This window comes from Larimichthys crocea, chromosome I (genome assembly GCF_000972845.2).
Source record: "Larimichthys crocea isolate SSNF chromosome I, L_crocea_2.0, whole genome shotgun sequence".
Classification (NCBI taxonomy): Eukaryota; Metazoa; Chordata; class Actinopteri; family Sciaenidae; genus Larimichthys; species Larimichthys crocea.
Window position 1 is genome coordinate 2,391,369 of NC_040011.1, and position 22,940 is coordinate 2,414,308.

The window sequence follows — 22,940 nt, forward strand, 5'->3', positions numbered from 1 at the left end:
CCTCCTTAAATTGTGTTTTTTTAAGTGAAGATGTTTTTTAACAAAAATGTGTTTAAATGTATTTAAATATGTTTGAAAACACACAAAGATGTTAAAAACATACACAAAGTTGTGTTTAAAAAAATATTTGAGCACATTCACAAATAAAGATATTTAAAATGTTTTTACAAATATGTTTAAAAAAGATGTGAATGACATGTTGTCCATAGTTAAGTGGTTATTGTTTCTTTCCGATAAATAGTATTGTCATGTGCAGGCCATGCAACTGAGGATGCAAGATATGAATCAGATGGGATTTAGGATTTGCCATGTCTAGCAAGTCACCCTAAAATTGACTAGAATGCAGGAAATTGCATCTAAGAAATACAAAATTTCCTGGGGGAGGACCCCCAGACCCCCCTGCTGGAAAATATGTCACATAAATGAAAAATTTCACCATCCCCCCTGGTTTCATTTTACAACTCGACTACTGGTCTTAATAACCACAAGAGTTTCATAATTCTGTGTCCAAAACTGTGGCAGGGCTGTCCCGAAGAATAATTCAAGGGGCCGCTATAGAGCGCTTTTGCTCCGCCCCCTCATTAATTATGCAGCCGAATTGTGCATAATACTGCTCTTAACAAGCCCAAGAAGTTTCAGACAGCTGTGACAACGTATATGATAGCCGCACACTTGTGCCCGAAAATCAGCAAAAAAAGTGAATGGAGTCTTGTTTTTTTGTGGAAAAGTCAGCAGCGTCGAGTGTGACGCTCCGTCACGGCCACGCCCCCTGATAAAAAGTTGTGATTTTGATAACTTTTCATTGTGGACGCCTTGAGAACACACACGGCAAGTTTCAAGCACATCGGATGAAATCCCTAGGAGGAGTTCGTTCAAATGCGACCCCTGGAAATGAGGCAAAAACGGGAAAAGGCCAAATCTGAGCAAAATTGGACGCCGTACGCTTCACTGTCGCCCGGGGCACCAAGAGACTTTTTTGTGCGTCTGGGCATGTTACATACTCCCACCGAGTTTCGTGCACGTGGGCGAAACCGTGGCGAGGGGCACCGGCAAAAACGCGCACCTAGGTGGCGCTGTGGAGGCGTATGCGCGCGTGCATGTGTGAGACCTCCAAAATACGTAATTTTACGCCTGACATTGGGGGGGTAGGCAAATTTTCGTGAGTTTTGGGGGGGATATGGGCTGTGGAAAATGCGATTTACTCTTAAACGTCGTTCAGCGTTCGAAATACAATAGGGCCTCGCTGTGCTCGGGCCCTAATTAACAAAAAAAGGAAACATGGAGTAAGTAAGTGTGTATTGTTGAAGTGACGTGTGTACGATGTTGCGGCAGCGCCCTCTGCTGGGGGGTTATGTTCAACACATGATGAATGAGCTCCATTCATTTCAAATCTTATTAAACTGCAGTGACTTGATGGATCAATAAGCACACACACAATAATGAGACGGGCTCTATGCAGGCTCCATTTAAATGACAGATCAAATAAAGTGGTGGATTATCATTGGCTGAAGAAGCGCGTTGTTTATGCTCATGAACCAATAGGAAGTGACCCAGGAATCCAGCAGCTCCGGAACGGAAGCACATATTCTGCATCATCTCCAAACATTTGAGAGCTGATGGGAGGATGCTGCTTGCGTCCTGCCCACACACACACACACTCACATTCACTCACGAGGATGAAACGATGCTGAAGTTCCACAATATGAACTCCTGAGTGACAGAGATGAAGCAGACTGCACTGCACGGCGTGAGTATGAGCGTTCATATGGATTCAGTCACAGTGCAGAGTCATCATTTATTCAGCAGCTTATATGGAGTGTAGAGAATACCGATGGTCAGCATGCACAGCTAACGTCCCAGCAGAGGCATGAGGAGACATGCAAACACATTAACATGAACTGTGGTGCATTTGAGTGCCATGCACGGAGCACGGAGTAGACACATCCAGAACATTCACATTCTGTGTTACAGTACGCATGCTAATACCAGCGATAGAATATCCTTTCCGTCTGTCACGTGATACGTATTTTTAAATAAATATATGTTCAAAGTTATTAATATGAACACAGGGCCACTGCACAAAACAAGGCCTCAGGATCCAGTATGATGCAGGAGACACCTTAGCGTCACCTTATAATGTCTACATCCAAAGACATTTAGAATAAGCACGCAGAGCAGCACACAGAGTCTGCAGCTCTCTGCAGTTATCTGCTCTTGTAACCAGCCTGTCAACCATGAATCTTTTTGTTGCATCCAAAGTCCTGCTACAACTACAAACTTCATGTTGTCATTAAACATAGTCTGACGGCAGCTGTGCTTAAGATGTGTTTAAGAGAAATATAAGGCAATAGTATCCCCGACTTTTATTATGGTTGACAGAATGTTTTGGACAAGTTGTGCAGAAGTGAAACTGTTACATTACAGCTTATGACAAGTGTAAAATGTCTGACAGCTCTACGTTTGTGTGTGTAGTGTACACCATGACAGAACATTTACCATGGTTTGTTTGAACCCTCTAAAAGCACAGTTAATTATTTCATTTTTTTATATACTATTTTACACTTTTATTATTTTTTTGTATTTTTTCTGTTTTTCCCATTTTGCCTTTCCCATGATTCACAGAATATAAACTGACCTTGGAGTGTCAAGAGTGAACATTAACAGCAATAAAAAAAACCCAACAACATAAAAACATTGCATAGCAGTTTTTATTTCATTATTCAGTTCAACTGCTGGCAGTAAATCAGCTTTTTATATGAGCGATGCTGTTGACATTGTTACTGTGTATTAATCCCTATGCACATGTCTGATGACACATCAGTGTAGTGTTAGTCCAGTGCCAGTTCAATAAAACATGAACAAAGTGATCTTACTTGTCATTTTTCGATTTTTTCATATCTTTGTTTTTGTCTCTTTTCATGAAGTGTTTCATAAGTCCTAGCAGGTTTATGAAACAAGTGTCACCTTTACAGCTACACTGTATTCTGCTCTGTCATAGTTTGTTGTGTACACTGGCATTAGGAGGCAAACTAATAGTAGTTGGGGGGTTAATCACTGACATCCAGCACACATTGTGTTGAGAATAAAATACTTCCACTGTTCACTAGTGACAACATTTCTCCTCGTGGTCGTCAAAGCACATTTCCTTAAAGCAGAACTGTTCTCCTGTCAGATATATTTAAATGTTTGATTTGATTGTGTGTTTGTGGCAGTGTACAGTATGTATATGTTAAAAAAAAAAAGCAGTAACGTCAATAATGTTTCTCATAGCAGGTTGATTTCAAGACATTTTCTGCTGATTCTGATAGTTGTGTTGTTCCCTAAGTAGTGTAGTTTTTGGTCATAAAATTCTGATAACACAAAATATTTAACACAAAACAAAAAACAGCCCTCCAATTTTTACTAAAGGTAAAAGAAGACAGGTTTAGTGAGAGCTCTGCATGTGATGCGAGACATAAAAGTCTAGTTTAAGTTTAACTTGAGACCAACATAGCCCTTAAAGGCCACATTTGATGTGAAGTAACAGCCGAGGAAGTGAAGACGTCTTACTTCCTTCGGTGGGACGAGACGTGAGCAGCTTGACATAGTTACAGTCAGGTGACAATACAAAGACCACAAAGTGTGAGGTAGACAACATATAGTGAGATTTTCCATCCACAGTGCATCAGCTCCAAACAAACCTGAGGCACTCTTACCTTAAAGATAAACTCAGATGAGCATGTAGCCTGTTTAACCTGAAATGTCACAGTGTTGCAATCTCTTTCAAAATTGCTCTGTTGTTCTTTTTACTCCTCCTCCGGTGTCCGCTGTCAGGCAGACTACTGCTACAGGGTCAAGAAATGACATTTTTAATGAACTTTTATTATTTAGATGTTTAATAACAATCCAAGCTTAGAGATTAATAGGAGACGATAGTATCTGATAGATAGGAGCTGAGATATAATAACAACATCTGAGGGATTGCTTTCACAACTAAATAACTGAAAAAATATGAAAAAAAGAAGAGTCATAGCAGACATCTATAAATATTCTAAAGTTGTCAGGAGACTGCACTACGTTCAGTGTGCAGTGAGAAGCTACATGAGCAAAAGGAGCATGCAAGAATAAGAAGTATGTAAGGCGAGCCGAGTGTAATCACACTAAGGCTGCAAATACATTTGTGTCATGTTGCTGTGGCGCCAGAGTGCAGTATGAGCAGAATTCAACCAGAATACAGGTCACACAAACACACGTATGTATTTCTATATTTGTGAGGACACTCTAACCTGATCAAAACCTCCAACCTTAAGACCCATAAAACCAGAGGCTGCTACTGTCAAACAGCATCTCAAAGAGATCCAGAACTAAGTGTCCTCGCTTTCCAAAAGTCATGGCATCATCTCTCCTGCTGAACACATTTTAATTGTACGTGAACAAATGTAATTCTCAGTTTAATTTAACTGAAACAATTTTAGAACATCAGTGAAAGGCTGCAGCTTGTGGGCCGCTGTGTGTGTGTGTTTTACTGACATTATACACGTGTGAAACACACCAAAGCCAGCTGGCACTTCCTGTGGTAAACATGTTCTGCTTATGACACATGACTGACTATCTGTCCCTTCTTACATTGTTCAGTGCTAACATACACACACACACACACACACACCTATATGCATCATTTAAAAGTATTTTTTTTACGTTGCCACGTCAGCAAACAATGCTTGGAAGTTTTTTTTGTTTTTTTAAAGATAATTTTTTTGGCCTTTTATGCCTTTAATTATAGTACAGCTGAAGATAGACAGGAAGCAGGGGGCAGAGAGAGGGGGAGTGACACGCAGTAAATGGCCGTCCTATGCGGGATTCAACCGGGGCCAGCTGCAGCGAGGACTATAGTCTCTTACACACGGGGCGGCCACTTAACCCACTACGCTACCGACCGCCCCAATGCTTGGAAGTTTGATGAAAAAAAAATTGCAGCAGCAAACAACACACTATATTATGTTTCAGAACTGAAGTACATTTACACAAGTACAAGTACTGCTCTTTTGTACAAACACAAAATTAATTTAACTCACACAGTGTTGTACTTTACACTCTGCTCAATCTGTGGAATCTTGAGCATGTATTCATAAACTACCCAACAGTATATAAAACATAGCACCATCATATAAATGCTGCTTATTGATGCATCACTAATAAAAACTCACAGATTGACAACTACAGACTGCCAAGTAATATAACGCAATTAATCAGCTACACAGCTAACAACAACAATTACTAACAAAGTTAAATTACATACTGTCAAAGCAGGTACATCATTCATGTACATGATAAAACGCTGTACTGGTGGACGTAATAATATTATATATATATATATATATGTTGTGTGTGTGTGTATGTGTGTATGTATGTATGTATGTATGTATGTATGTATGTATGTATGTATGTATATATATGTACTTGTATACACTAATAAACATGAATAGACATGATGCAATAAAAATAAAAAACTGCAAAACAAAGACATGAAATGATGAAAAACAACTATAATCATCTATACTTATAAAGGTGTAGCCCAGAACTCAAGACACAAAATCAAAAAATTCCTAATATTAAAATTTTTAATAAATTTTGCCAAAACACAACAAACAAACTCAAGGACATATCACAAGCTGGTGTTAAGTTTTTTGATGATATGCCAAACTGCTGCTTTTTAAGCTCAACTATGAACTTTCGGTCTCAATAAAAATACATTTAAAAATATGGTGAAACACATTTTAAAATTGGTGCAAGCACTAAAGAAATGAGCAAAGCTTCTTGTGTCATTTTAGTTGTCACATCATTTCCTGTGCACTGCACACGCGTTGGTCAGTGTTCAGATAAAAAAAAAAAGGAAGTAAAAGAATTAAAATGTCAAGGAAGTCGTTGAAATGAGGAAGCTTCAGAGCCTAACCACCTCTCTGTGTGTCAGTACACAGACTGACTGTTAACCTGGCCCAGATGTGTTTTCCAGCTGGGATTACCGTGAGTGATTGACTGTTCTCATGTGGCACATTGTTTGTTTGTCAGGAGCTGGCTGAATTTAAGATGACCTGTTCACATGTTGTTCAGACTGCTGGCAGCTGATATGCTGAAGGGCTGAAAGAACGGAGCTCAACGAGGACCAACACAACACACTGTAAACAGTAAGTAACAGTAAAATTGTCTTTTTTTCTTACTGTCTTTTTTGTTATTGTTGTTGTTATTTCATCTCTGGCTTTTCTGACTTATTATATAATATGATAAAACAAAATGGAACAAGACAATCTGCCCGTTGTTTCAGGAAATCAGTTATCTAGAAGGCAATACACAGATAACAGTATAGAATGTGTATGGGTGTGAATGTACAATAAGTGTGTTCAAAGGTCACAGTTTTACTTAAAATTAGCTGACTGAGAGCTTTCTGTGAAATTAAACAGGTTGGGAGCTGACTCAGAGAAGATTTATTACAAAATTATTACAATTATAAGAATGTTATTTTAATATTTCTATTTTCTGCTTCCTAATACATTATTCTACTTTTACTTTTTACTTTACTCAACCATGAGGAGACTGTCAATGAACCGTTAAAGATTGAACACGAGATATAACCCTCCCAAACCATTAGTGTTCACTCTACCTGTGGCACATTTTTAGATGTAATACGCTGTTAGCAGTTCCACAGTGACCTTTTCCCTCTAAATGTATCAGGTGGTTTCAGTTTGTGTAGGAGGGAAGTGACTAGATTTAATTATAGCCTAAACATTTTCTGATAAAAACTGGTCTTTTGAGCTTTCAATCATATCACATCATCTCAAATCTATCTGCAGATTTTAATCTCTGCACATAGAAGTTATCATGAAATTATGGCTGTTCACATTTTCATTTTTCTGCACAACATTAGTGTTCCAGCAAAACGTAAAATAAAAAAAGTGTGTGTTCAGCATACACCTGAGTGTTACAACAGACTGAATAAAAGTCGACAGATCAGAATTATCATGGAGCCTCAAACATTCAGGTCTTTTTGCTAATGAATAAAGATCTTGTTGGGCTTTAGACAAAACTGTGTTTGCTGTCAATAACTGTCCCAACATGTTTGTCATTGTCAAGTAGTGTAACTGCTGTGTGATGGCTAATATTAATCCAGATGTGCAGACCAGCACAGCAGCGTGTTTGAATGTGTGTGGGTGTACATCAGTGAGTGAAGGCTGTGTGAGGTGGCTTTTGTTCTTCAGATTTTAAAGTGCTAAACTTGGAACTACACACTGTACTTCAAGTTTAATAACGAATTAACGCTACATTTATTAATTAAGGTAGCACGGTATCATTTATTAGTCATGTCACACCACATGGTTGCACACTGAAATTTAAGTTGTAGCACCATCATGCTACACACACACACACACACACAGACAACACCCTAAAATAACATATACAGTTATGTACACATAGATTTACATATAGCTATCCATGACACACTAGAAGGTGTGGATGATGTGAGAACTGTCAGTGTAGTTCCATGTTATTTATTTATAATGGAATGTATAATGGAGTGTGGAGGATAAATAGAGGAGTCTAACAGCCTGAAGAAAGAAGCGGCTCTGTAGTCTGGTGGTGCAGCGGGTGAACAGGCTGTTCTTGGGGTGGATACTGTCTTTTAGTATTCTTTGGGCTGCTTCACCTTAGCTGCACTGATGCCCAGAGCTTTAATATTAAGCCTTAATATAATGTGAACAGGTGAGTTCTATGAAAAATACCCAACCTTTTTGGAACTTTAAAAAAAATACAAAAATGGCAATTCAACAATCACACCTACTTCATGCACTATGTGGAAGTGAGAAGTCCACAATCATGCAGCAATTGAACTTCATTTCTGTTTGTGTATGCTCTGCATAACTATTTCCATCACTTCCACGTGTCAAACACAACACCTTCTGGGTTTAGCACACTCGCTAAGGACGTCTTCAGTGATGGGCTGCTGTCCTTCAACACTGTGTGTTATGAATTCATGTTGAGTGCAGATGGCATCATTATGCAGACTAAAGGAATCACCAAATGTCTTTTGACAGTTCATATTTTGCTTGATGGAAATGGTGTTCACTAATCTGATGGAATAAGCCATTCCAGTAAAGTCATTTACATAAGATAACCTTTATGTAACATTAACACTGCACCACTAATTAATTCATTCAGATTAATTCAGAAGGATTTTGTTGTATTTTTTTAAATCTTCTTTACATGCCAAAAAATAGTCCAACATCTGTGGCAGTCACAGGCCTGCAACAAGCGTGCAACTCAAGTGGTGAAGTTACTACCTGTTGAGGGGTCTTTTTACATTACAACAAATTTCCTGCCACTTTTGCACTGGCTTCTCTTTCATATGGTGGAGTTATTATTTAAAAATAAGTTGATTTAAGATCTCCACAAACTAAAAAAGAATTTTGACAGGCCTTATTTTGGAGAAAAGATTTCTGGAACTGTGTGGGTGGATATGACATACTCTAAGTTCAGACTTCTTGGTTTGTGGACAGAATCATGTGCAGTGAAGGAAAGCGATTTAATGTTAAAATAATTTTCCTATGTGGTGAAGCATGAAAATGCTGTCCGGGAAGAACTAGTAAGACTGCAGATATGCACTGCTGCAGCTAACACTGCAGCTATATTGTGGTTACTCCGGTTATTGTGATGAGTATCTTACTGGTAATGTTAGATAGATACATAAATAGAGAGAGATAGAGAGACCACGATGCGCAGCAGCAGCAAATCTGCATGTTGAAATGTCCTTTAGCAAAATATTGAACCCCAAGTTGCTGTGCCATCGCTAAGTTACTTTCAGATGAGCTGTTGGCACCTTGCATGGCAGCATCTGCCATCAGTGTAAGTGTGTGAATGTGTGTGTGAATGAGTGTATGTGACATGTGGTGTAAAAGTGCTGTAAATGGTTGAAAGACTAGACTAGGTGTTATATGAGTACAGTTCATTTGGCTCAGGATGAACTGAGCCGTTGGTCTGGCAGTGTGAAAGTCATCATGTTTCCGTCTGAAACTAAACTCTGTATTCCATGTACATGGAGGAGCGTTATGGGTTATAATATATAGTATAATGGTATATTTATATTAATATAATATTACACAGAAGTACTGTATAAATGTGGCATACACCATGCTACATTCCCTGCTACTGATGTGATGTAAATTATGTATGTAAACCTACACTTCCTGCTGGAACTCAATACTCTGTGACTCTTGTTTAATTTACACTAAATCTCTGTCAAATGAGACAGAAATCATTTTGTAAGAGTAGTGTTTTCAGAAGAAATGAATCTGGTTCTGCTTTTGTTTTGCCTTTTAGTTTCCTTGCATCGTGGTGGTTGAACTTGTTGACGGGACTTCCTTTAGGGAACCGCCATCCAAAAGCCAGCATGGCTGACAAAGTGAATACATTGCCATTCTTCTATGGCAACATCACCAGGGAGGAAGCAGAAGACTACCTGCGGCAGACAGGCATGACCAACGGCTTGTACCTTCTACGGCAAAGCCGAAACTATCTTGGAGGCTTTGCACTGTCTGTGTCGCATTCAGGCCGCTGCTATCACTACACCATTGAAAGAGAACCCAACGAAACATTTGCTATCGCTGGTGGTAAGAGCCACCGAACCCCTGTGGATGTGATTGATTATCACTCCCAGGAAATGGATGGCCTTGTGTGTCTGCTAAAGAAGCCCTGCAACAGGCCAAAGAACATGCAGCCAAAGGTGGGGCAGTTCGAAGACCTGAAGGAAAAACTGATCCGAGAATATGTGAAGCAGACTTGGAACCTGCAGGTTAGTTTCAACTCTCTCCTGTAAGCAGAAGGACGATCATCTAAGAATGTTAAGACAGTAGAGTGAGAACATCAGTAGCAGTACAGGTTTACAACTACAAGAAGTACAGTCAGTCAAAACTGGAGCAAGAAGTGAGCAGCAGTAGATGTCAGGTCGTCTGATAGAAATCTATCTGGACATGGATAATCCTTCCCATGAAGAATCCCTACAGGTCTACTGTAAGGCCCAAAGAAAGGTTTATTATCCTTAAGCAATGAAACGATTGTTCCCTCATTCCTCAGTGTAAGATTCATCCCACATAGCAAACATCTAATCAATATATGTTTTATCAGAAGCAATGGTCTGCACCTCGCTGTCAAGATTATCAGTCCCTGCACTACCATTAATACAACTAATACAGCTTACTAAAACTACCAACAACATTTTTACATCTCCATTATTTCATTCCATACCACTTCTACCCAAGCTGTCCCTCAGATCATTCATCTTATTAATGAAGAAGTTATTAAAATAATTTTAGACAAAAACATATCAAAGAGGCACATGTGTTTTCTCTTCCTTCTCATGATTTCATTCATATTCCAAAGTTTTCCCGTTATGTTTGTACGATCAATTCTTTACCTGTGATATTATTTCTTTTTCCTTTTGTTCATTTACTCTATAAAATCTCATATGCAATAACTGTGTTCAACTTACATCAGCGGAGTATTCGATTTACTATAAAAAATAAAACTTACACAGTATCTTAAGGGATACTCACAGAGTTACAAAAAAAGCAGTAGGTTGTAATAAACTAAATTCTAAAATATCTGCTGATGAAAATGATTTACTTTATCGTGTGTTTTACTTCCTTGGTTGGAAAATTGAGAGCTTTGTGCGTCATGTGATAAAGTTTTTCTTTTCAGTTTTTTTAAACAATCAAGCATCAAGCTTAAGATTATGTTTTTACCTCTCTATGTATGTCAGCTGTGATGCAGTGTTCACCTGTCTGTGTAGCCAATATCATCTTCTTCTTATATGTGTGTGCTCATCACTGTGTGTGTGTGTGTGTGTGTGTGTGTGTGTGTGTGTGTGCAGGGTGCAGCTCTGGAGCAGGCCATCATCAGCCAGAGGCCTCAGCTGGAGAAGCTCATTGCCACTACTGCACATGAAAAAATGCCCTGGTTCCATGGAACCATAACACGAGAAGGCTCCGAACCCAGGCTTCAAAATGGCTCCCGTACGAATGGAAAGTTTCTGTAAGTATTAAGTATGAAGTGTCTTGTGTGTATACATATATATGTGTGTGTGTGTGTGTGTGAGTGTGTGTATATACACACACACATATACATACATATTATACATATATAATATTACCAAACAAAATGAGCCTTTCATTTTCCTTCAAAGTCACAGCTACAGATTGCAGGTTTGGGTTAATAACTTAATGTAAATAATTATTTTAACAAATCAGTAACTTTAGCAGTGGAACATTGCTTTACATAATATTTCTTTCAGGATAGTACATGTTTGTCTGTTGCTGCGTTACTTTTTTTACAGAGTGAGAGTCAAATATTTGTAGCAGTTGAAGCTTCAGTTGAGAGGCAGGGTCTCGGCTGAAGAAACACAGAGAAATCCACACCCACACACCCACACACACACACACACACACACATACACACACACACACACACACACACACACTGTGGTTTCCGCTCTGGCAGTTTGCAAAGGACTTCCTGAAGTGGCCAAAACAAGAGGAAGAATGACAGCCAGGCGAGATGTGACTGTTCTGTCCTTTTTCTCATCAGTGTCATGGAGAAAATGTTGTATTTCCACTGAAACACAGATTAATGTTTGATTATTGTTTATTTTATATTTTTATTTTGCACCTGTGGCTAGAATCTTCTGGAGTAATTTTCTAAGTTCAGGCTCTGGCTTCTAACAATGGCCAATAAAAGATAACAAAATTACAACTGGTTATGCTGCATTTGTAGATATTTGTATTTATTTAATATTTTTGCAGTTTTAACATTAGTAGAATATAATTTAGTTCATAAAAGGGACTGGAGCCGGCATAAATAATGACACACATCTATTTAAGTTCCTGTTTAGTTCCTGTAACTGAGCTTCTGTTTCTTACTGTAATGTCAGAGTTGCTTCTTCCTTCCTAATGTCTGAAAATATTCACACCATTTATCGACTATGCAAACTGTCCCTGGTGGCAAATGGCAAAAAATAAAATTGAATAAAATGATATTTAAATATTCATCTTTAAAGCTGTTAATACACAAATATGATAATCAAAATGTAACAGAAGAATAAAATCAGGTTTGACATTAAAAAGGTTCAAACGAAAAAATAAATTTTAAATAGTTATTTAAACATTTTAAAAATGTAAAAATAACAATGCTGAAACTGAATGTATTAAATCCACTGTTGTCTGGATTTAAGACTGTTGTCTCCACTGTGGACACAATCAGAAGCAACACAAATAAATGATCAAATAAAAATGATGGTGGAGAAACTAAACTCAATTATAGTTCTTTGCCTCAAGATATTTACATTTTATTATATGTAATATCAACTCTGTGTAATTTGTGTAATCAGTGTTTCAGTGGTCAATGACTGATGATTATATATCAATTTACTGTCACTGAACAGAAGTGATATGATCTGATCTGTGTCAGACTGGAGACTGAATTATCCACAGACTGAAGAAGTGTTTTATGACTTGAAAATTACACAAAACTGACCAGAAGGTTTTTTGAAATATCTTCCAATAACATGAGAACAAAGAATGAATAAAATTAGAATGATTGATTACTCACTGCTATTGAGAAAATACATTAGACTGAAAATGTGAACGTGACACTGCATTTCACTTGTGATAAATGTGCCTTTATGAATTTATTTCATGTAATGTCTGTTTTACAATATCTTAAAATGACATTTACTTATCATATCAGTCATATTCTCATAAATATAAAATATGTTCCACATGACAAATTCACATATTTTATTATTACTTTAAATCCATGTTTGTCAGCTCAATCATCTGCGCAGCTGAAAGTTTCAAAGAATTATTATATTAAGTTCTCTTTTTACACAGAAACACTTCGAGATATATTTTGGATTGTTGTAAAGATTGAAATGTATTTAAAATGTGTGGGTCACACAGCACACTGTCCACATTTTAAATGAATGAAATTATAACATATAAACATGAGAGTAATTCATAAAAGTTCATCCATCGCAGAAGTCTCAAAACATGTCAGGAAACCATGAGCATTGATAAGCAGTACAAAGTTAGTAGAGTCTTGAAAAAGAGGAGTTATAAATAATCTTCTTCAAAGACACGCTAACTACATGTCTGAGCTACAGACCCTTCAAGTCAAGACAAGCTTCTCTTGTAACCCCCATGTATTTCCTGTATGGTTTAGTCTTGGTCTTTGAAGTAATACACTTGTGATCAATGCCTGTGCTCTCTTTATGCTCTACTGTTCTCTATATACAGGAGCTTTGCTGTGCTGGATAAATTAAACACCATCCGTTAACAACCACTGTAGCTGTAACTCAGTGGATAGGATAATAGTGTTGAAACTTTGGACTGAAATGTTCAGTTAAAACTGTAGAGTTAAGCACCACTCGATGATGATTAATGGCCTGGTATGGAGTGCTTCAGGAAGTCCTTAAACTCAAAGTCATCTTGTTCTTTAAAGGTGTCGTGGATTAGAATTCTGAAATAAAGTCTGTGGTTTACACATGTTTTTTTGTTCCACAACTTCAAATATGTCAGTAATTATTCCACTCATGAATTTCAAAGCTTTTTGTGTGTCTCAAAAATTTGGTTGCTAACAAGTGTCTAAATAAGACTCCAGAGGTCTCTGCTATTTTATTTTTATGAATTATAAATTGTGAATTGAGCGCTATTCAGTTAAATTCAATTCAATTCAAGATGGTGGAGTGATTGGCAGCAACCCAGGGGAGCAGTTGGGGGTTCAGTACCTTGCTCATGGACACCTCGGCAGTGCCCAGGAGGTGAACTGGCACTTGACAGCTACCAGTCCACCTGCTGGACTTGAACCTGCCACACACCGATTCCCAGGTCCCTACAGACTGAGCTGCCGTTGGCCCCTATCAGTACTCTGAGCGCCACTTCCAATGGAAATCTCAATAAGAGTGTCATCACATACCACCTCAGCATCCTTATCATCCACTTCTACTTTGTGACTTTCTTTCTCTTCCTTTTGTTCTTGTGTGCACAGGATCCGACAGAGAGATCAGAATGGATCTTATGCTCTTTGTTTACTACATGAAGGACAGGTCATGCATTATCGCATTGACAGGGACTCGGCTGGTAAACTCTCTATCCCAGATGGCAAGAAGTTTGACACTCTGTGGCAGGTTAGCACACATATATTACATTTACATATTTCTTGTTATTTTCATGTTGGTCTTCACCTATGACACTTTTTCAGCAGGTATCAGAAGTGCTGCTAAGTGACTGTAAACTATTTATTTATCTCTGAAATGTTGAAAATGAAAAATATTATGATGTATTTCATGGTTGTTATAGTAATCTACTATGGACATTGCTGCTTCCAGGGCTGTGGCTAGAAGTCTGGGAGTCATTTAAATCTTTTTCACATTTGATGTGTTCATGTAACTGTGTGTATAGTCCTGAGCACTGTGATGAGTGTCTGACATGTGAACTTTACCACAGTTGGTGGAGCACTACTCATACAAACCAGACGGCCTGCTGAGAGTGCTAACAGAGCCCTGTCAAAGACCTGATGGAGACATAGGTAAAAATGCACACAACACATCTATGAGACTAAGACAACAACAACAACGACTTTATGAGACAAACACATTCAAACTCCAGTCCACTGCATATTCATCAAAATATGCTCTGATCCATATTTGTCATTATCTGTGTTCATAGCAATAGGACGACCTCCGCTCCCACGGGACCATCCGGCATTAGGTGTCTTGGTAAGTGTGTGTGTGTGTGTGTGTGTGTGTGTGTGTGTGTGTGTGTGTGTGTGTGTGTGTGTCTGGTGTTTTTTAGGCATTTGCATATTCTCATGGTTCTTTGGCTACTACTCATCTATGTGTTTCGCATGATTTGTGAAAGAACAGGAGGATGCTGTTTGAATTAACCTTCTTTTTTTGACATTTTCTTAAATACAGCTGTCTGAAATGGGTTTAAATGATGTCTTTAATTGTTATTGTTCCTATCTTATGTTTTCTGACAATAGACCTAATTATTCTCTCAATATTCTGCCCTAATCATTCTTTTAAACATCTACAGACAAAGTGAAGTTGAATTCAGTGAGTCATAACCCTGACTCATTTATTCGAGGGCTGGAATGAGATTTGTGTGCACTAATTATTAATCTAAGCACTCAAACTATTAGTTAAAGAGCATGCTAAATTAAATATTTGGATATTTTCATAATCCTGACTACCACAGAATCATTCACCTCCACTGACTTGAGATGGAGGCATAACTCTTAAAATCTGTGTGAATAATCTGTGGACGTGGATAGATACCACACAGAGAATGTTTTTTGGATTATTTGGGTGAATCAGCCCTTTTGTTTTTGTCTTCCTCTTCATGGACAGCTGTACAGTAAAAAAAAGGGAATGCTGTATACTGTACTGTATGAAGAGTAGTTCATACTTCCTGTAGTTTGAGTCAGTAAGTGAGTGTGTATGAAACAGAGATAATCACCTTTTAATAATGTTTCTGACATTTTAATTTCTAGCAAAATGCAGCAGATGGAATTCTCTCCAAACTCATACCTGGCCGAAAAAAGGTGAACTACCACTCACACCTCCTCAGATCAGCAGATAGTTTCACAACTGGCTGCGTACATACGTGACATCACAATAGTTGCCTGATTAGAATCTAACACCACCCAGAGGTTACTTTCTGAAATTACATCCAGCAGTCTTCTGCTGTGTCCTGCTCAGTAGCTCCTCGTCATACCATCTACTATACACTGGTTGCTTGGTTTGGTTACAGTAAATCACAAGAATTCTTTGTAAAGAACTATCTAGTACTAATTAAAGGAAAATAGAGAAACAAATCTGAGACAGTATGCAAATAAGCCATTTGTTTTGTGTATAGGGATGGTAGCATTGGGCCAGACTTAGCTCACAGTAATTTAGGTTTAGGTTTAAATGTATGCTCAGATCATATATGTACTGTCACACAGTCCAGCTCTCGCATGAGTGAGACCACCTGAAAAGTTTAGTTTTGTCTGTGCCAGAGTTCAATTAACAGCTTTCAGAACAGCCCAAACAGGATTGTTTGAACTGGACCAAGCAGGCTATGTGCCTGTAGAGACAGAACCAAATGATAATGTAGATATGTAGAGTAGATTTCATAAGCAGTTCATTTCTTGAAGAATTCCCATGAAACTTACTCACTAACAGAGATCCATTCTAATCATTTTAATGGACACCATGTACTACAGTGATACTGACATATCACACAGAACCTGTTGTCATTTACTGTTTCTTCTCCACTAAGTCATGGATGAATGAGTTCTGAACATGAGGAAAGCCTCACATCAAATTCTCATATTTGGAAGAATCAATCTTTATTAAACCTAAACATCTGTCACTGTAATACAGGTTCCATATAAAGAGCATCACCCTGAATACTGAATGAATTCACTCACTTTAGCAGTATGCCCTGTGAAAATCTCCTTCCTGTTTTTTTTCACCTTGGATGTTCTCTCAAACACTGTCTTCTCTGATGAACTGATCATAGAGGCCAGGATCTCGACCCAGCGTCACAGATCTCAATCCCTATGAAACCAGAGTGCCCAATAATCAGGCAGCCAGCAAAGGTCAGTCATGTAAAATATATAGAAGTGTACCTACACGCTGTATTCAACTGAAAATTGAGAATACTGTTGCTAACTTGCTTGTAGATCCCCTGGCTTGAGGTGTTTTATGTTTTTTCTCTTATCAGAGGCCATGCCAATGGACACAGAGGTATATGAGAGTCCATACGCAGACCCAGATGAACTTAGGAGTTCCACAGTAGATCGGAACCAGCTCTTCTTGGAAGATGGAGAACTAGGCTCTGGAAACTTTGGTACAGTCATGAAGGGAATCTACAAGATGAGGAAGTATGTTAAGTCTCATCCCATCATATTACACCTGCATATAGTCACCACACCACCACCTCCATTGTAACTGTTACTGTAACTGTAACTAACTGTGATTATGGATTGTCAGACAACTGCAGACTTCACTATCCACAAATTGTGATATCATTAAATAAAATAATAAAAATAATAATATTATTCAGTCATGTTCATGACTTGCAGTAGTATTTTTAACTGAACTGGCAGCTCCTGCTGCCATGCATCAGAGCCTCATTACATGTGTGTCTCACAGGAATTTAAACAAGAACCACACATGGATGGCTATCATAATGTTTTATTCACTGTATTAACAAAAATGACCCAGACACCCATTTTTCAATCTACTTCCATCTGGTTGCAGATCCAGGACACGTTTCAGTAAAAGTTTTGTCTCTTGTGCCATCACAGTATTGACACAGTTCTACATTAATCACAAAAATCTCACAAAAAAATTCACTATGAGAATATTCTAATTAAACACAAAGCAGTAACATCTATGCCAGACAAACTCAAAGTATACTGTACCTAGTCTCTTTCCACTCCATGCCTCATCCATCATACCTCTCACTATATCCTCCAAATCTTCAGTGCTGTAACACCATGGATTGTAAATCGGCTTAGACAAACTTCATTTCATACCTAACATAGCCATACTAAATACTACATGTACATACAAACATACATACATTGTTACTCTCTGTCTGCGTTTGTGTTGTGTGTGCACTTTAATGTAGTCCTGTATGCACTATGTTCTATTTTTGATGTAGCACCATAGTCCCCGGTGAAGCACTGTCTCGTTTCACTGTGTACTGTGTATATGGTTGAATAAAACCCCTTGAATCTTGAATCTGGATCATTGTACACTGTATTTATAGTACTGATGTACTTTGTGAACTTGTTTAAACCTTATTCCAACCTAAACAGTGTTCTTTATTTGTTGATCCTCGTCTGTGTTATCTCTGACTCTATCTGTGCCAAATGTCTGCAAAGTACAGAGTCACCGTAACATTAACCCTTCCTATGTATTAGAACAGAGAAGCCAGTTGCAGTCAAAGTCCTGAAGAATGATGATAACAACCCATCAGTACGCGAGGAAATGCTGCGAGAGGCCAATGTCATGCAACAGCTGGACAATCCTTATATTGTCCGGATGATCGGGATCTGTGAGGCAGAGAACCTCATGCTGGTCATGGAGCTGGCTGAGCTGGGACCACTCAACAAGTTCCTGCAGAAAAACAAGTATGTACTCCATTCATATTTACTGTTCTGCGGCTGAACCTAAGAAATATTCACACATGATCATATCAACATCAATGTCAATATAAATATCAATATCAATACTAATTAGCATAACAGTTAAATAACTATGATTGTTCATCTACAGGCAAACAACCGTAAAGAACATCACAGAGCTTGTCCATCAGGTGTGTATGGGCATGAAATACCTGGAGGAGCATAACTTCGTCCACAGAGACCTTGCTGCCAGGAACGTGCTGCTGGTCACACAGCATTATGCCAAGATCAGCGACTTCGGCCTCTCCAAAGCTGTGGCTGAGGAGCAGAACTACTACAAGGTAGCAGCTGCCAGGGGCTAACGGGGACAAACAGTGATGGACATTATTATTTGTGTAGTTTATATCTGTGGGTTAAAACTGTCTTTTTAGCCTAGTGTTTGACTGCACTGTGTAGACAACACATGGAGATGGTGGAATTTCTTAGTTATTAATAACTGAATGCTGCTTTATCACTTTATTTTGGACATTCCTCAGTGTACCACTAGAGGGAGCTTGCGTACCACCAGTACCATAGTTTGAGAATCACTGGATTAAACAAAAGTTCAGCATAAACTGTGTTTAGACCAATGTTCCAGGAACACCAGGACTGTTGTCAGAATATATGTATCCATCTGATATTTAGTGGAAAAACTGTTAAGGAGACACTATGAGCATACAACTATAAGAACACCACTGTACTTCAGCTGAAGGCCAAGGTCAGAGATCCTTACACACACAAAGTTGTTCTATGAAGAGTGAAACAAAGTAACACATTTACACAGTTCCTGCCCTACACCTGGTCTGCTGGGAGTCTTCCCATAGTGAGGACAAAATGCTATTTGCATGAGCACAAGATAGAATTAGCATGAAGCACACCTGTATAAGTTTGATATGAGGCATACTGTGCACACACACACACATTCTTCCATGCAGATGCTTTGAGCTACCAAGTGCATCAACTGTAGACTGACATTAAGGACTGAATTATAAAATCAACCTGCCGTTGATTTCTTCACCATAATGATGCATTCATTAAACACATAAGGAGGCATCAACATGAACTACAGTACGTCTTAATCAAAGTATAACCACATACAAATACTTCAAATAGCTATACGTCTGATATGTTACACGTTGTGGATGAGGATGATGTTGATAGCCGACCTATGCTTTCAGTATAGGAAGAAGTGGATGTACAGCTGGTGCATGTGGTAGCTCACTGTATTTGTGCATGTGAATATGTGGGTGCACAAAACAATATTAAGGTAGTTATGATGGGCCTACTCTTTATCATACTGTGTTGTCACATGACCAAATAGAGAGTTATTACCAAACAAACATCATTGCCTATCTGTATATAAGAAAACGATTCATTGAATTGAAGATTTTTTAAATTTATTTTTGTATTCTATTTTTTTATAATTTATGTAGTGTAGTGACCATTTACCAAAGGCCCAGGTCTAGGCCACTTAGTCAGCTGAGTAATCTTATTTCTGACGCGTGTCCATGAACCTAACTTAATCCTCTTGCGAAAACCCACTGCAATCACGAGCCATGATTGCCATTAGCATATTGTAGACATCATCATAATATGAAGTTACGTCCACTATGTTTGTGTGTGTCACCTCCAGGCTAAGGGTCATGGGAAGTGGCCAGTGAAATGGTACGCTCCTGAGTGTATAAACTACTTCAAATTCTCATCCAAAAGTGACGTGTGGAGCTTTGGGGTGCTCATGTGGGAGGCATACTCCTTTGGCCAGAAACCATACAAGGTATGAACAACCTCTAACCAACCAGAGACATGAAGACACAGCGACTCACTCACTCACTCACTTATACCACTTGTAGGAGATTGTCTGACAACTACACAACTACAGACAACATATGAAATATTTAAGAACAACTATTTTGTATCAACTCAACCACTTTTCCTTCCAATGGACAATGTCTGTCTGATGACATCACCTTTAAACTCAATGTGTCACTGTTCACAGGGGATGAAAGGAAATGATGTCATGCAGATGATTGAAAGTGGACAGCGTATGGACTCCCCAGCAAACTGTCCGCCAGAGATGTATGACCTCATGAGGACCTGCTGGACATACAAGTAAGTGACAGTAGATGACCAACAGTGCGTCCTGCAGCAGAGTGCTGTCTGTGTGTGTGAGGAGAGCTCGTTTTTCATGCTTGCTGTTTTCATGTCTTCCAGGGCAGATGAGAGGCCTGCATTTACTGTCGTTGAGCCAAGATTACGAGAGTATTACTATGACACTGCACAATGATTCTTCATATGGATGTTATGAGACTATGCAAACTATTGGTTGATGAGAAAACTGCATTTAATCATGTATGAATGACTGGGAATGGTTTGAATTATAAATGCTGTTGTAAAACACTGAAAATATACACCATAATTATGCAAATGTATTTCTTTTATTATTTGTCCTTCCTGAATGTAAACAGTATGAAAGTTGTAATAAACAGAAACAAGTCCATCTTGTTTGTTGAACAGCTAACCAACTACACAGCTGATTCATTTGGTAGATTTTTCATACTGTAAGAGCATCGTATGTATTATAACTGCATCACTGTCATTATGTCATAGTTCAACCAAAAGTCCTTGAAGGAAGGTCTGATTGTTTCATGGCGAGACCTGGAGGTCTTGGAGTTATCAGCAGGGGGTGTTTCTGTACTTACATATAAATCATATGTATATTATCACTGTAACTCATTAACTAATGCTACCTAATGCTAATAAATGCTAATTAATGCTAAATCAATGCTAAAATCTGTCAGTATTATACAGTTAGTGTCCTGGAGATCCACTGATATTTAACATATGTAAGAGTAGAGTTACTCCAAAAGGACAGAGGCATTGTTCATTTCAAGCTTTGGTTTCTCTTTAAAGATATAATACATAGCATTAAAATGTCTACAAAAACTAGACTTATTTTGTTGAGTTGTGTACTTCCATTATCTCAAATGTTTCCAACAATGTTTCAGTCCAGAGAAATCTCAAGGTGTTTCATTTGGTCACTTTTGTCAGCTTTTGTTATTGTTTTGATCATCAGTAGCAGGTGGAGGTGTCAGGAAAAATCAGCCAATAAAATGGATTCAACAGTTTTGCTAGAACTTTTTACGCCACATATCACCTCAGAAAATATAGCCTGTACAAGAACTATTATGACCAACTTTAAATGACAGCAGTATAGTTTATTATGAATAAAATGATTAATTGAGTGTGCCTGAAAGCGCACACTATATGTTATCCACAGCACTTATTATTATTGAGTGTGCCTGGAAGAGCACACTCTTTAAAACCTCTGGGGCTTATTCCGATTATTGAGTGTGCCTGAAAGTGCACACTATATGTTATCCACCTTACTCTTATTCTTCAACATCTTATTATTCTTACACCGTTTTTTTGGCTCGCTTCTCCTCCCAGAGTTTTTGTCGCACATACACAAAACGGGTATCAAAACGTGCGGCTTGGCTGGGAATCGATTGCTATGAGTTTCGGCAAATGGTTTTGCCAAATATCACCAAAAACTTTGGCAAAAAATGAATGGGTGTGTTTTGCGAGAATGTTCGAGAGAGTGAGTGATGTCTGGAGTGGAGGGGGGGAGAAAAATACATTTGTAAACTGCGATTGTGGCCGCAAATGTCAAGCTACAGAAATCATTTATAGCTAGAAACGTAGGAAAATTTGTCGTCTCACTCACATTCGCCTGCTAAAGCTGTCACATTTATAGTTTTGGCGGGAAACGCAAAGATGCAGCCGCAACACCCATTGACAGCCTCATAGACTGCCATGTTAAAAAAGCGTGAAATTTTCTGGAGGAAAGCAGAAGTAACCTTTCTCTGAATTGCTCTTAAGGACACATTTTTTCACTTATCGACACAAAACAAATATGTAGACGTTCAGGAAGGGCTCAAGATGCTCCAAGTTAAGCCGGTTCAATGATTGGAAATACGGTTTGGTCAGAGATCCCTCCTTGCTTGGCAACCTCAGCCTGCCTGAAGGAGGAGAGGGGGGAGGGGTGGGCAAGCAGAAGCCAGCAGGCTGAAGCCAGCAGGCAGAAGCCAAGCGGCGGCCATTTTAGCAGTTATTGCAACTTAATTTGAACTTGTCTGTCTAAAATGACAGACAGAGACAGCAGAGCAGCTAGCGCGTCAGCCACTAAAAATTAAATACATGCTAATGCTAACATGATAATTAACATTAGCCACTAAGAATTTAATACATGTTAATGCTAGCATGGTAATGCTAACATGCTAATGCTGCTCCTGTGTCTAAATAAACATGTTAAAAATTGAGGTGTGCTTTTTAAATGACCTGACCTGCAGCTCACCCTGGTTGCTTGGCAACCTCAAGCCTGCCTTTGACTAACTTTTTTGAAGTCTCTGTATGATATCAGACTATCAAGACTACATTTTTAATGTCGGCCATTTTATCCTTGTCTCTCGCAGACACACCACACACAGGCAGACAGACAGGCAGATGCACACACACACACACACAGACAGAACAAGCACACATGCACGTACACACACACAGGACAAGTCTTTTAAAATAAGAGTCCCTTCAAAATAAGAGCCCAATAAAAAGGCAATGATGACACAGCTTGTTGTATTAATACTGAATTTACTGAGCAGTGTCAGTAATAATGCATGGGGACGACGGGGCCAGAGTCAGGC

At 38.6% G+C, this 22,940-nt stretch overlaps 1 protein-coding gene across 4 annotated transcripts; it reads left to right on the forward strand.

The window, feature by feature from the left end:
* The first annotated feature begins 1,595 nt into the window (after positions 1–1,595).
* On the forward strand, positions 1,596–21,362 carry syk (spleen tyrosine kinase). Of its 4 annotated transcripts, none has more exons than XM_019272204.2 (15): positions 1,596–1,747; positions 6,049–6,164; positions 9,349–9,820; positions 10,898–11,058; positions 14,068–14,206; positions 14,526–14,607; positions 14,748–14,797; positions 15,574–15,624; positions 16,587–16,665; positions 16,791–16,950; positions 17,998–18,207; positions 18,353–18,542; positions 19,874–20,014; positions 20,237–20,349; positions 20,452–21,362. In XM_019272204.2, exons 3-15 carry the CDS (start codon positions 9,419–9,421, stop codon positions 20,522–20,524), a joined length of 1,851 nt encoding a protein of 616 aa, XP_019127749.1. In that variant the 5' UTR covers positions 1,596–1,747; positions 6,049–6,164; positions 9,349–9,418; the 3' UTR covers positions 20,525–21,362. The 4 variants fall into 4 exon arrangements, with proteins under 4 accessions (XP_019127749.1, XP_010749830.1, XP_010749831.1 ...); XM_010751528.3 differs by lacking the exon at positions 1,596–1,747 and adding an exon at positions 5,862–6,003 and having other exon boundaries at positions 6,091–6,164; XM_010751529.3 differs by lacking the exons at positions 1,596–1,747; positions 9,349–9,820 and adding an exon at positions 5,862–6,003 and having other exon boundaries at positions 6,091–6,164.
* Positions 21,363–22,940: the final 1,578 nt, after the last annotated feature.